Source organism: Sceloporus occidentalis, unplaced genomic scaffold, assembly GCF_023333645.1.
Source record: "Sceloporus occidentalis isolate IW3139 unplaced genomic scaffold, rSceOcc1.0.p SCAF_3, whole genome shotgun sequence".
NCBI classification, from domain to species: Eukaryota; Metazoa; Chordata; class Lepidosauria; order Squamata; family Phrynosomatidae; genus Sceloporus; species Sceloporus occidentalis.
This window is the reverse complement of record NW_028316983.1, coordinates 7,088,425-7,102,099: the sequence shown is the minus strand read 5'-3', so window position 1 is coordinate 7,102,099 and position 13,675 is coordinate 7,088,425. Positions and strand designations below refer to the sequence as shown.

The window sequence follows — 13,675 nt, the reverse complement described above, 5'->3', positions numbered from 1 at the left end:
ACCCTTCCAACAAATCATAGCATGAAAACCCCAGGATAGGTTCCCCTTAGGGTCGCCATAAGTTGGAAACAACTTGAAGGCACACAAAAACAGCAGCAGCAGCAACAGCAGCAACAACAACAATAGCAACAAAGTCCTCATTTCCCCCTCCCCCCATAGTTATAATTGGAGATTGAGTTGTATCTTGTTGCACTTGAATATATTGCATTGGACAAGAAATTCCAGAAGTGGACTTTCTCCAGCTTCCCTTCTTCTCCATTGAAAGCAAGCCAGTCCAACTCCGTTGGTTTCAGCACCAAGGAGAGCGACGGGGCAGCCTGCGCCGTATTTCTCCTAATGGGGTGCCTGCAATTTTCCCCAACTCATCTCTTTCACAGCATCCCTTAGAGAACTTTGCTCTCTCTCTTCCCTTTCCCCCATTCTTCGGGTTGGAGGAGATCGACGTCATGGTTTCGGGTGCTGGGGAGCCCCCACCCCGTTTTTCTCTCCCGCTCCTTAGGAAGGAAAGATGGGGGGGGGGGGAGGCTGGAAATCTCCCCACTATAAATAGGTCTGCCAGCTTCTCCTAGATTGGAATCTGATGCAGGAGAGGTAGCAAGGGAAAGTCCTCGCAGGGCAACGGATCCGACGCCTGGGAAGCTGTGGGCACAGCCAGCAGAGACTGCGACACCCTCCTTCCAGGTAGAGCCTATATATATATATACACACACACACACACACACAACCTCCTTCCAGGTAGATCCTATACACACACACACACACACACACACACACTCCTTCCAGGTAGATCCAAGATATGGATATAGATATAGATATAAAATATAGATATAGATACATACAATCATACACACACACACACACACACACACATACCCTTCTTCCAGGGAGATTCAACACACACACACACACATATACACAGACACTTCTTCCAGATAGATCCTATCTATCATCTATCTGTCTGTCTGTCCGTCTGTCTGTCCACATACATGCACACACACATACACATACCCTCCTTCCAGATAGATCCTATATCTATATCTATATCTATCCCTTATCTGGAAAGCCATATCTGGGGAGGGAGGATTTGGAGCAACCTGTCAGGGGATTTGGCAAAGAAAACCAAGAAGTAGCAAAGAGTAAAGGTGGAAGTTTGGTTGTGCTGCTTGCTTTTGTTGGCACAGCTGTCTGGTTTGCACACAGAAGAAGCACCATTCTCATTGAAAGCAAGAGGCAGAGAGCTACAGCTGGGTAAGGATGGGAGAAGCACACCTTCACACCAACACACACACACACACACACACACCAACACACACCTTGCCTAGGAAGAAGCTGTTAAGGAAAAAGAAGAGGGAGGTGGACGATTGAGCCTTGTTTTGTACCTCCCCAGAACAGAGATCAGAAGAAAGAAATGCTCACATTTCAAACAAATTGATTGGTACTTTGAGGTGGGGGGGGGCAGTGTTGGGTTGGACTAAGATGTTGTTGTTGCTGCTGCTGTGTGCCTTCAAGTCCTTTCAGACTTATGACAACCCTAAGGCAATCCTATCCCAGGGTTTTCTTGGCAAGATTTGTTCAGAGGGTTGCCCTTGCCTTCCCTTGAGGCTGTGAGAGTGTGACTTGCCCAAAGTCACCTAGTAGGTTTCATGGCTGAGTATGGAATCAAACCCTGGTCTCCAGAGTCATAGTTGGAGCATATTGGTGTTGCCTTCAAGTCGGTTCCCACTTTTGGAGACACTAAGGTGAACCTATCACAGGGTTTTCTTGACAAGTTTCTTCAGAGGGGGTTTGCCATTGCCATCCTCTGAGGCTGAGAGAATGTGACTTATATTAGCCCTACCGTATTTCCTGGGGAGGACATGGAGCTGAATTGAGACCTGAACCTGGATAGGAAGGTGCCACACAAAGTCTTTAGAGTCCGCAGAAAAACAGATGTTTTCAGTCCACAGCAGCAGCAGCATTTTATAGAGGTTTCAGAGTTACACAAAACAGGACATGAACAAAGCTAATGTCCACTTCTCCATTGCATTGTCTTTGTCATTTCTTCTTTCTAATGGGAACAGTCTTTATAACTTCATCATTCCTGTGAACAAACTGATGTTCTCAGGGTAGGACAGGCATTTTCAAAACTGTTCTTATTTTATTTGCGGCATTGAACCTGAGCACAGTTCTTGCTGTTCTTGCAATTTGCAGAAAGCCATTGAGACAGACTCAAAAAAGGGATTCAGAGATTTTGACCTATGAAGTATCTTCCATTTGAATGGCTTAGGTACTCAATCAGATACTTGAAATACTTGAAATACTTGAAATACTTTTGTACTCAACAAAGGGAACATCTGTACTTTCCTTGGCTCCTGAGAAGTTCCTTCTTCTTCAGGATCTTCTCTAGGTCCCATAGATGGCTTTTTAAAGGTTTTTTTTTAAAGGCAACTCTATTTGCAGCTGTTTGTTTGCTGTACAAATAGAGAAAAAACTTCCATGACCAGGTGTACTATATGCTCTGCCGCCTTGAGTCCCTATGTTGGGAGAAAGGTGGGATACAAGAAAATCAAATAATAACAATATAATAATATTTCAGGGACAGCTGCAGTCATAACAATTGGGCTCTGAGTGTGAGCTCTCCAAGGGGCTGAAAGTATTTGGGTGGGTCCATATTTTGGACATCTTCTATAAAGTTTGGACTAAAAGCCAGAGCAGAGTCACTGCTCCCAATTATATAGAAGCTCCCTCTGCCTCTGCTCTGGGTATCAGATACTCTTGGAGCAGACAACAGGGAATAAGCCATTGACTTTTAAGTTCATACCATATATGTAGAGAAAAGACATAAAGGAAGTCTGTTCTGATTTTTATGAAAGAATGCAGTGAACCAGCAGTGATCTCCTCCAATCCTCAGAGGCTTTTGGCAGGATAAAATACAGGGTGCCATTTGGCACAGTGGTATTGGATATTTCATAGGGAGAACCAATATATTTGGTTCTGAGAAGTTGTATGGATGAGATGGGATTTGTACTCAGGAACAAGGCATCTTGGACTACAGCGCTCATCATCCCTGATCTGCAGAATATGGGAATTAGAGTCAAATGACAGCTGTCCCCCCACTTCTGATCTAAATATACAGGGGTCTTAGGATAGAGTATTTTTGTAAGCCCCATGGACTGCTAAGCCCTGCAGGTTGTGTGCCTGTGGCTTGGCTCACTGGCTTAAACTGCCTGATATGCGTTATTCAATTATTTCTTGTATGTGAACACCAGCCACATAAGGATTGTTGGGAACTGTCTGTCTGTCTGTCTATCTATCTATCTATCTATCTATCTATCTATCTATCCATCCATCCATCCATCCATCCATCCATCTATGTTGTACCATGCAGTACTCTTTCAGTGTGCTTTTCTTCCAACTGCTTTTCAGATACACCTTTCTGGGCTCAAGTTTCAGTGGAATGCTTTAAAATCCATTTCACAGCGGTGTGCATTTTCATCTGGATCCCAAAGTCATTGAGGAATTAAACTGAATGGAAGCAATCTGAAACAGTCCCTTGAGAGGCAGCTTCTGGATGTTAGCGTTCTTTCTTTTGCATTCTTTCAGTACCTTATTAACACCCAGATAATTAAGCTATTTTAGTCCACAAAACATAAGAAACAGAGATAGGGACATTCTTGCAATAGTTGACATTGCTTTTCAAATCAAAGTGGTCTTCCCAATAGATGAATCACTTACATGATCTCCCTCCTACTTCATTGCTGTTTTTAACTGAATGGTACAGGATACAAATTGTAGGATCTATTCCATGGGAAATGTATCTCTTCCCCATAAGCACAAAATGCCTGGTTCCTATTCCACTTCACAAAAATAATGGAGGCTACATTAATGGATCTCCTGCTGTCACTTTTTTTTTACCCAACTTGCACTTTTAGCCTAAGAGAGGAGATATGCATTAGCCATCCTTAAAAGGTCTAAATAGCTGTCATTTAGAAGATGGTATAAGATTATCATTCTGCTGTTCCAGGGGATAAGACCCAAGCTAAACGACTGAATTTATAAGAAAGGATCTTCTGGGAAAGGAGGGGGTCTGCTAGGAACAGATGTTCAACAGTGGAACAGCCTTCCTTGGAAGATGGTGGACTCTCCATCACTGGAGCTTCATATAGAGAGATGGAATACTTCAGGAGTGCTTTAACAGTGGATCCATGCACTGGCAGAGGGATTGCATTAGATGATCTTGGAGCCACTTCCAATAAGATTCTATGACCCATAGCTGCAATTGTTACACAAAACAGCAATATCTTTATTGGACCAAACAAAATGCACAAAATACATGCTGTAAGTTTTTGAAGCTCCAAAAGCTTTCACTATGTATTTTGTGCATTTTGGTTGGTCCCATAAAGGTATCACTGTTTTGTGGATTTCGGATGTTTTTGTACTTTGCCATACGGCCAGCGCAGCTACCCTGAGACATGGTTTTCTTTTGCAATGGATAATTAGAGCCTTAAATTTTTACTGATCATAATTCTAGTTCACAACCTTCCTTCCATGAACTAGATTCTAGTCCACTAGGTTCACAAAATGTGTGAGTGTGTAGCTGTGTCTGCTTAAAAGGGTAGAACATTAGGGCGATATTCTCTTGCAGAGGTATTTGACATGAAACCTCCAGTGTGAAAGTCTCATAAGAACATACCAGCAGAGATTGATTCAATTTGTTCAGGCCCAGATAACGATCACAGTATCCTTTCTTACTATATCTGTACATGAATACAAAAATATCAGGATGATTGCATTGCCACTAATGGCTGCCGAATTGTCTCAGACTCAGCACTAAATCTGATTCTTAGTTGCAGCTAGACCAGGCTGCCCAGAGCAGAACTTGATAATGCTTAGGTAGGCTCTATTGATTCAATGGGTCTACTCTATCTCGGTGTAACAGCTGGATTTAGCCCTACAATTTTTATATGTCTTTTGACAGACAGAATGCATGTGCCATTACATTTCCCCGCCCTTCCATGCACGCAAACACACATCTGGCAAGTAAGGATAACACTACATGCATCTGATGAAATACTCTCCAGTTAAAAAAATATATGTTGTAATAAATTTCTTTGTTTTATAAGGCACCACAGGATTCCTCTCTTATTTTTGCTGCCAAAGACCAGCACAGACTTTGGAATACTTACCCAAGGCAAGAGATCCTCTTCAGAGCCGTTTCAACTCAGAACTGCCCCTTTCCAAGTGAGATGAAGTAAAAATAACAAATACTCTGTGATTCCTAAATGCTGCCCAGGAACTAAAGTCAGTGGCGCTGCTTTTGCCCAACATATAGACGTAGTAGCAGGGAAAAGACATAGCTGTTGAGTGCTTGTTATGGAAATATTAAAGGCATAAAACCTCAGTCACAAGAGAAGGGAAAATATGGCAATGCAACGCAATAAGTCTCATGATATACTTTTTGCCAGGAGTACATAATTTGTCTGTTAAACATAACAGCTTTGCTTTTATATCAGCACAACTAGGAGTTAACAACAAAATCTTGCAGTACCTCTGCTCTTTTTGGGAAGGTTTCTGCATTCAGAAAGCCAGACAAGGCAGAAGAAGCTGGAAGGCGCTCAAGAGTTTGTAAATGTTCTTTCTCCTTCTTTCGTTCTTCTGCCCCCTAAACTGACAATGAATATTCAATGGATATTGGCATACCATATTCCTTTTTGGTTGATAGGATTGTCCGCATAGGATTTTTATTGATTGATTAACTAATTGATTGACACTCCTGTAAATCATAAGCATTTGTTTATTATTTCTTATGTATGTGTTGCATATATGCCTTCAAGTCACCTGTTGACTTATGATGACCCCCATGAATTTTTCATAGGGTTTCCTTAGGCAGCATATCCTCAGAGCTGGGTTTGCCACTTTCCTTCCTCTGAAATATAGCCTGCAGCACCTGACATTCGTTGGTGATATCCCATCCAAGTGCTAACCAGGGCTAAACCTGCTTAGCTTCTACAATCAGAGGAAACTAGTGCCTGGAGTATTTAGCCATGCGCCTTCAAGTTGTCTGTTGATTTATGGTGACCCCAGGAATTTCATAGGGGTTTCTTAGGCAAGGAATCCTCAGAGTTGGTTTTGCCACTTCCTTCCTCTGAAATATGGCCTATTCCTTGGTGGTCTCCCATCCAAATACTAACCAGGGCTGACCCTGCTTAGCTTCCAAGATTAGACAGGAGTTGGTGCCTTTAGGATATTTAGGCCCTTAATGTTTCTTAGTTACAGTTTGTAATCTGCCAAAGTGGTATAGCTAGATCTTCTCTTCCCTGCTTTTGCCCTCACAACAACCCAGTGAGGTAGGTTATGCTTAGAGAAAGAGGGAGGGGGAGTAGCCCAAGGTCACCCAGTGGATTTTGTGCCTCAGCAGGAGGGTTTAGAACCTGGATCGTCTAAGTCCTGGTCCCACACTCTAACCACTACCCCACCCTGCCTCCCCCATGGGATTCTACTGAGCATTGCAACACCTCCCTTTCCTTTTTCAGTTGCAACTCCATTGCTGTCAGTGAACCATCAGGGAGAACATGTAGGGTCTGCAACTAAAGTGAAGTGCTCCTACAAGGCTCCAGATAGTGGGTTGTCCAGTCTTTAAAAAGAGGCTGGGCATAGCTGCTGGAGATGCTTTAGCTGGAGATGCTACATTAAATCAGTGTTGGCTTCTTCCAACCCTAAGTTTCTTTGACTGTATGAGATAGCCAGCAAAGAAGCCTCTCACTTTTTTTCTCCTCCCAACACACACAGCTGATGTTCAGCACTCCAGATCCAAGAGCATTCTCCCTCTTCATGGAGCTGTTAGGATCTTTTGTACATTTGGTCCCTCTTCCCCCCAACCGCCAAACACATTTTGTGAATCTGCAGGAGACTGGTGGCTCTCCTGACATTGAGGAGACAGATCTCCATTTGAACTTTGAAGGAGCAATCCCAGATGCTGACCCTTATCCCCTAAACTGGTACACTATCTTGGATATTAGCTTTAACTGGCTTGGCTATTGGCTTTAAAATCTGGACTGTTGGCATGGCTGTTGGCTTTAAAATTTGGACTAAAACCTGGGCTGGATTCACTGCCCCACTATCCCACAGAAGCAACCAGCTGTCCTGTGCATCTGCAAATCTTGGGATGCTGGAAGCTTCTCTATTGCTTCTCAGTGACTGTGATTTGGCTACAGCCCTGTTGACATTCACTGGGCAAGTTATCTTTTGCAGCAGGATTAGACAAAAGTGCCTCATTGTGATTCCCAGCAGCCCTGGCCATGGCCACTATTGCCAGCCATGAAGAATGCTAGGTGTTGCAGTCCAACAGCCTCTGTTGTCATTGTTAACTGCTGTCAAGTGGACTATGGCTTATGGTGACCCTGTGAATGAGAGACCACCAAGTCCCCTGTTATTAACAGCCCTGTTCAGGTCTAGCAGATTCTTGACTGTGGTTTCCTTGATGGAGTCTATCCATCTGGAATGCATCCTTCCACTTTTCCTACTGCCTTCCTCCTTTTCAAGCATTATTGTCTTTTCTAGAGAGTCATGTCTTCTCATTATATGACCAAAGTACGACAGTCTTAGTTTAGTCATCTTGGTTTCTAGGGAGAATTAAGGCTTGATTTGCTCTGGACCCATTTATTTGTCTTTTTGGCAGTCCACAGTCTTCACAGACCTCTCTTCCAGCACCACATTTCAAATCAGTTGATTTTCTTCCTATCTGCGCTCTTCACTGTCCAGCTTTCACACACATGCATAGAAATGGGAAATATGATGGCATGGACAATCCTAACATTAGTATTCAATGATATATCTTGACACTTCAGGATCCTGTCTAGTTCCTTCATAGCTGCCCTTCCAAGTCCTACCCTTCTTCTGATTTTTTGACTGCAGTCTCCAAAGTTATGGTTGGGGCCCGGCTAGAGATTGCAAGGAGCCTAACTGACATTGACTTTCAGGAAAATGCTGCATTAGTGGATAACTGCCGTTCTGTTACTCTGTATAAAAACTTCACCATTTAGCCTGGTAAATTGTCTTCTTATCTAGCCTTTACTTATCCCTATGACCATAAGTCTCTTTTAACTAAGTGCAAATTAAATACCTTGCACTTAATGGAAGTTGAAAGGTGTTATGATGGCTTACTGAAAACCTACAGAGAGTGCCCATATGTCTGCAGGAAAACCAAAGATTTGCACCATTTTCTTCTGGAATGTTCTTTGTATTTGGACCTGAGAGCTCAATGCCTTGACCCTCTTGTTGTACACATCAGAAATGCTGTCCCCTTAAAACAAGTCATATTTTTACTGGTAGGAACTGACTACTACATGTCCTATCAAATGGCCAAATATATTAAGTAAGCTCTGTCCCAAAGAGAAAATTTTAAGTTGCTGTGTGACAAGATATAACCTCAGTTTTATTTGGTACATTTTACTACCAATTTAATTGTCCTGTTTTAGGTTTAGCATGGTATTGGATTGTTTTTATGTTTGTATGCAAAAACCTGGTTGGCTAATGCAAATAAATAAACTTAAAGTGATGGTCATGCTTTTTGTTTTCTTAATCTCCAGCTGTAAACCTGCCTTTGCACTTTCTTCCTTGACTTGCTTCACCTTCCATAGCATCAGACAATTCCTCATCTTTGTTTTAGAGGGAGTAGTTATAGGATGCTGACTGAAACTGATCTATCTATCCCAGTTTATCTGTTTCTTTGTTTTACCTTGGCTGCAGAATCTCTGCAATAACTCCCGCAAAGAACCTTCCAAAGCCTTTTTCTCAAGAACTTTTAGTAGAAGATGTCAGGGACTAAAATGGGGCTCTATGCAGGAAAATCATGTCTGCTCCTAACAAATGATGGAGGCATGCCTCACTGGGTTGTTGTAAGGGTAAAATGAACTTTGAGAGGTGGAACTACCTTGCAAGGAAGGCCACTTGATTCCACTCTTTGGCAAGCTGTCCATAAAGACCCCCAAACCCTTAGCTATTCCAGTATGCTTTTTGTACATTTGAGAGTTGGGTTATATCTAAATAATCATATATGAAGAATGCTATGTATTTTTTAAATAAGATTCCTGGACTTGTGGTTGGTATTGTTTTAAATGGTTGGCTTGCTTTTCATTATGGCTGTGATGCTATTAGGATTGCCGGCAGCTTTAATGCTTTGCAATTAACCAGAGGAGCTGGTTTTAAAAGAAATATGTGTGTTTATTAATTAAAATGGCAACCTCCAGCTCTGTATCATGAAGTCTCAGGATGGTGCAGGAGTATAGCTATGGGGATAGTGGGAATGAGGGTATTCCTCCAGAGAAGAATTCTGCTTCCTCAAATTTGTAGCATTGCAGAGCGAGAGACTGAAAATCATTCACACCTTGAATTCCCTTGTTCTCGTTCTCTTTGTAAAAAAAAACCCTTTGGGGGGGCATGTTTGAACTGCATTTATAAATACTTAGCTGAAGTTTTAAGTTTCTGCAATGCTAGAAATTTGGGGAGCTTCCTAGATACCCTGAAGACATTCTTTCAGATCTCAGAAGTTAAACAGAGTCAGGTCTTGGAAGAGAAACTGCAAGGGAATACAAGATGCTGTAGGCTGTATTTCAGAGGAAGGCAGTGGCAAGTCATCCCTGCAGATTCCTTGCCTAAGAAAACCCGATGGAATTCAACGTTGTTATTGTTGTTGTTGTTGTTTTGTGCCTTTAGGTCATTACCTACTTATGGCAAACCTAAGGCGATCCTATCATGGGGTTTTCTTGGCAAGATTTGTTCCCACTGTCCTAGTCCAGTGTTCAAATCACTACACCATACTGACTCTGACATACTGTTTGTGTGTGGTTTTATGGGAGTTTGCAAAGGGAAACCTTGGCCTCTCTTCCTCTGAAACAGCTTATCAGGCAAAGAGGACTTTCCTACTCAGTTTCCCTTCCCTCTCTGGAGCATGTGTGTGTATGCACTTCTGGAAATGACAGTTTGGAGCGTGCACAAAAAAGTTATTTCCAAGCTAGCAACGGGATTTGTCCTCATCTGTCTAAAACTCACATTCGCTTTCGACCCACTTTCTTGCCTACATAATGTGCTTTTAACCCCTTGTTGTGCTCTGTGTGTGATAAGCATTAATGAATTTGCTTGCTTTTCCGGGATGCCAACACTTTTTGAGAAGGAAACACATAGGTCACCGTGTGAAAAAGTCCTCAGAGGCACTTAATGGTTATGCAGTGGTTTGAGTGTTGGTTTGTGACTCTGAAGACCAGGACTCACATCCCCACTTGGCCATGGAAACCCATTTGGTGACCTTGGGCAAGTCACACTCTCTCAGACTCAAATAAATCTTGCAGAGAAAATCCTGTGGTATGTTCACCTTAGGGCTGCTATACATCAGATGCGACTTGAAGGCACACAACAGCAACAACAGCAGCAGCAATATGTTACATTAGAAGTTTGGGGTCTGATGGAAGATTTCATAGTGGGGGCAGAATTCTTATTTGGGGGTCTCTTCCACATAGCTATACCATGGAGGCAGCATACAAGAAAATCAATTTAATCAGTTTTTAAAAAAAAAACACAATAATTTATGGTGACTAAATACTCTAAGGGCACCAGATCCTGTCTAATCTTGGAAGCTAAGCAAGTTCAGTTCTGGTTAGTACTTGCATGGCAGACAACCAAGGAATGCCAGGTGCTGTAAGCTGTAGTTCAGAGGAAGGGACTGGCAAAACCACCTCTATTCCTTGCCTAACAAAACCCTATGCAGTTTGTCAGGTTGCCATATGTTATGGGTGGTTTGAAGGCACATGCACACATACACAAGGTAAAGTGAATCATTCTCTCAACTCCAAGTTAACTCTGATACTGGGTTCTGTCTTAGACACAGCGCAGGTGCTGATGGCCCAGATGGTTTCAGCCTCCTTCATCCTCTTGCTGTTCCTCCCGCTCAAGTCCTGCCTCCCCTTGGAGTGGCCAAGATCCACTGTGACACAACTTCTTCCCATCAGCAGCCTGCGTTGGGAGCAGTGGCTGAGACGCTCAGAGTGGCAAAACAACCCTTCAGTCCTTTCGGTCAGCTCAGAAGAAGAGGGAGCCTCCAGAGGCCAGCCATCATCCCCCAGGGCCTGCAAGCCACTAGCCTCCCGGCAGCAAAGAAACAAGCGGTCCACTTCCTCCAGCAAAAGACGAGATGGGCGTCCAAATTCCCTGGACTTGACCTTTCATCTTCTCCGCGAATTCCTGGAGATGTCCAGAGAGGAGAGACTGGCCCAGAAAGCTCGTAGTAACAAAATATTACTGCATAATATAGGCAAATGAATCAAGGGGATGGTATGGGAGGCACAAAGTTTTGATTGTAAAGTTCACCCTCTTTTCTTGTAACAGTGCAATTGATGGGGGAATGGTGTGATCCTTCTTCATCGTGATTCCAGTGTCATGCTCTTCTCCACAGAGGTGCTTGTCTGTGAATTATTCCCTTCCAAAATTATATATTTCGGGAAGCCTCAGCCCAGCCAGGAATGAGGACAGCATGTTTTGCAACAATTCCCATTCTATTTTTTAAATTCATATGATTATATTTGATACAGCACCATCAAAGCATATGATTTGTTTGTTTTTGAAAAGCAGAGGAACTTGAGCAAGAGAAAAGCAGGTCCTTGCTCCTGCCCCCAGGAACTGAAAAACTCTCTCCCAGGTGAGAGAAAAGAGGGAGGAAAGATAAAGGTGTGGTGGGAAGAACATACATAAGCATTGCTGGTATCTCTCAGCTAGAGAGAAATGAGGTTAAAAATGTGGGATTCTTCACACTTCACACTTCACACTTCTTCTGGCTAATAGATCACTATATCTCCTACTGTCTTTCACTATTGGCTATGCGAGCTAGGCCTGATGGGGATTGCAGTCCAACAATGAGCCAAATCCTATTGATAGTCCTGTGCTAGAGAAGACTCATTGAATCAGTGGGATTTACCTACATGTTGGCTCCTTAGTTTACAAGTGATCCAGTGTAGAATAACATCCAAAATCCACAAAACAGTGATGCCTTTAATTGACCAACCAAAATGCACAAAATACATCATTGTTTTGTGCTCTTATTGTAACCTGCTTTGATCTCTTTTGGAAAAGCAGGCTATAAATAAACAGTATTATTATTATTTATTATCATGCATCATGTGTTTTGTGCATTTTTGTTGCCCAATTAAAGGTATCACTGTATTGTGAATTTGGGGAGTTACTGTACTTTGCTCTATGACCAGCATGGCTTCCCCTAAATATGTTTTAAGGGATTAAGCTTTACTCTAGCTAAGATTGATCAATAAAATTCAGGCCAATATGTCTAGCAGACTGCAGGATTCCTACCCAAGTGGTAAGCAACCAGTTTTCTCCCAGTACTTGAGGTCCACATTGTCCAAATGGTCACTGAAGGTCATAGTCTTACATGCTTCCATTGTGTCCAAAAGGAGGACACTGGCTGTTGTCCTACCATGCAAGTCATCATTCCAGGGGAAGCTTGCAAAATAGCCGTAGGAAGAGCAGTCCTGAGCTGTGGCACAGTCACTGAGACAGTCCTCTCAAATGACACCACTAAATGCATCTCAAATACTGGTGAGATATGGAGAATCCTGGACATGGACAAACTCCGTAGAGAAGGAAGATTTTTTTCTGAGTAACCTGGGCCTAAACTGTGCCCAAGAGCCAAGTAGTGTAGATGGAAAAGGCGATTGCCTGATCACAAGGGTAACCATACTCCACATTATTAGTTAACATACATCACATTATTAGTATGAAATTTGAAGCCTATCCGTTCTCTGAAGAGCATCGGAGAGAACACATACAGGGGCAGCCCATGGCTTGGTGCAGGCTTATTAATCAGGTTTATTCTGCTATCCAAGGTGCTGAATTTATTTTAGGGATCTAGTACCCTGGATAGCTCCTTTAAACTCTGAAACAAAAGTGAGTGAATTAACTGCAACGCTCACACAGAAGGCACTGGTCCCCCAAATATATTATTTCACCACCTCCTCTCTGCATCTGCACAACCACATGGTAAATCGGATTAGGCTGAGACATGCTAACTGGCACAAAGTTATTCCATAAGCTTTGTGGTCACATAAAGATCTGAACCTAGACCTCTAGGGTTAAATCCCCACAGCTCTTCTCACTACATTTCTTCTCAAGTTCAGCAGTAGAAATATGCTCTGTGCTAGAACAGAAAATCCACTCTGGTTTCACTAAAAGGGCCTTTAAACAAGAGCAGGAGGGATCAAAGAGTTCCTTCTCAGGATTCTTGGTGGAAAAGGAACAAGGGGGATTTTCAGTTCTGAGGGAATGAAATCAAGGGAGGGGCACAGTTTTTCTTTCTTTCTAAAGTCAGGGGAAACATTTCTCCATCATGAAACCTGTAACTGAATACTGCCAAAAATGTACAGCTTCTGTACTTGTTGTTCTTGAGTGCTGCTATACACCGATCTAGTATATCTTCTACAGCTTTAGGATCACAGAAGTGTGATCATAGCAAAATGTGTGTGCATGTGTAGGAATGACTGTGCGAGTGTGTGGGAGTGGGTGTGTGTATGTGTGTGTGTTTAGTGTGTTGAACATGTTGCTGCTTTTCTCCTTGTTATCCCAGCACTAAAGACCTCCCGATTCAGATGTAAACTGATTGGTTTGGTCATGTACAGATGTTGTTCTCTCCCAGTCT

The 13,675-nt window shown here is 42.7% G+C and overlaps 1 protein-coding gene across 1 annotated transcript; it reads left to right on the top strand.

Annotated features, from left to right (window-relative positions):
- The first annotated feature begins 599 nt into the window (after positions 1–599).
- On the top strand, positions 600–11,613 carry LOC149315513 (uncharacterized). Its single transcript, XM_089518461.1, has 2 exons — positions 600–681; positions 10,856–11,613. Exon 2 carries the CDS (start codon positions 10,873–10,875, stop codon positions 11,290–11,292), a length of 420 nt encoding a protein of 139 aa, XP_089374587.1. The 5' UTR covers positions 600–681; positions 10,856–10,872; the 3' UTR covers positions 11,293–11,613.
- The last annotated feature ends 2,062 nt before the right edge of the window (positions 11,614–13,675 follow it).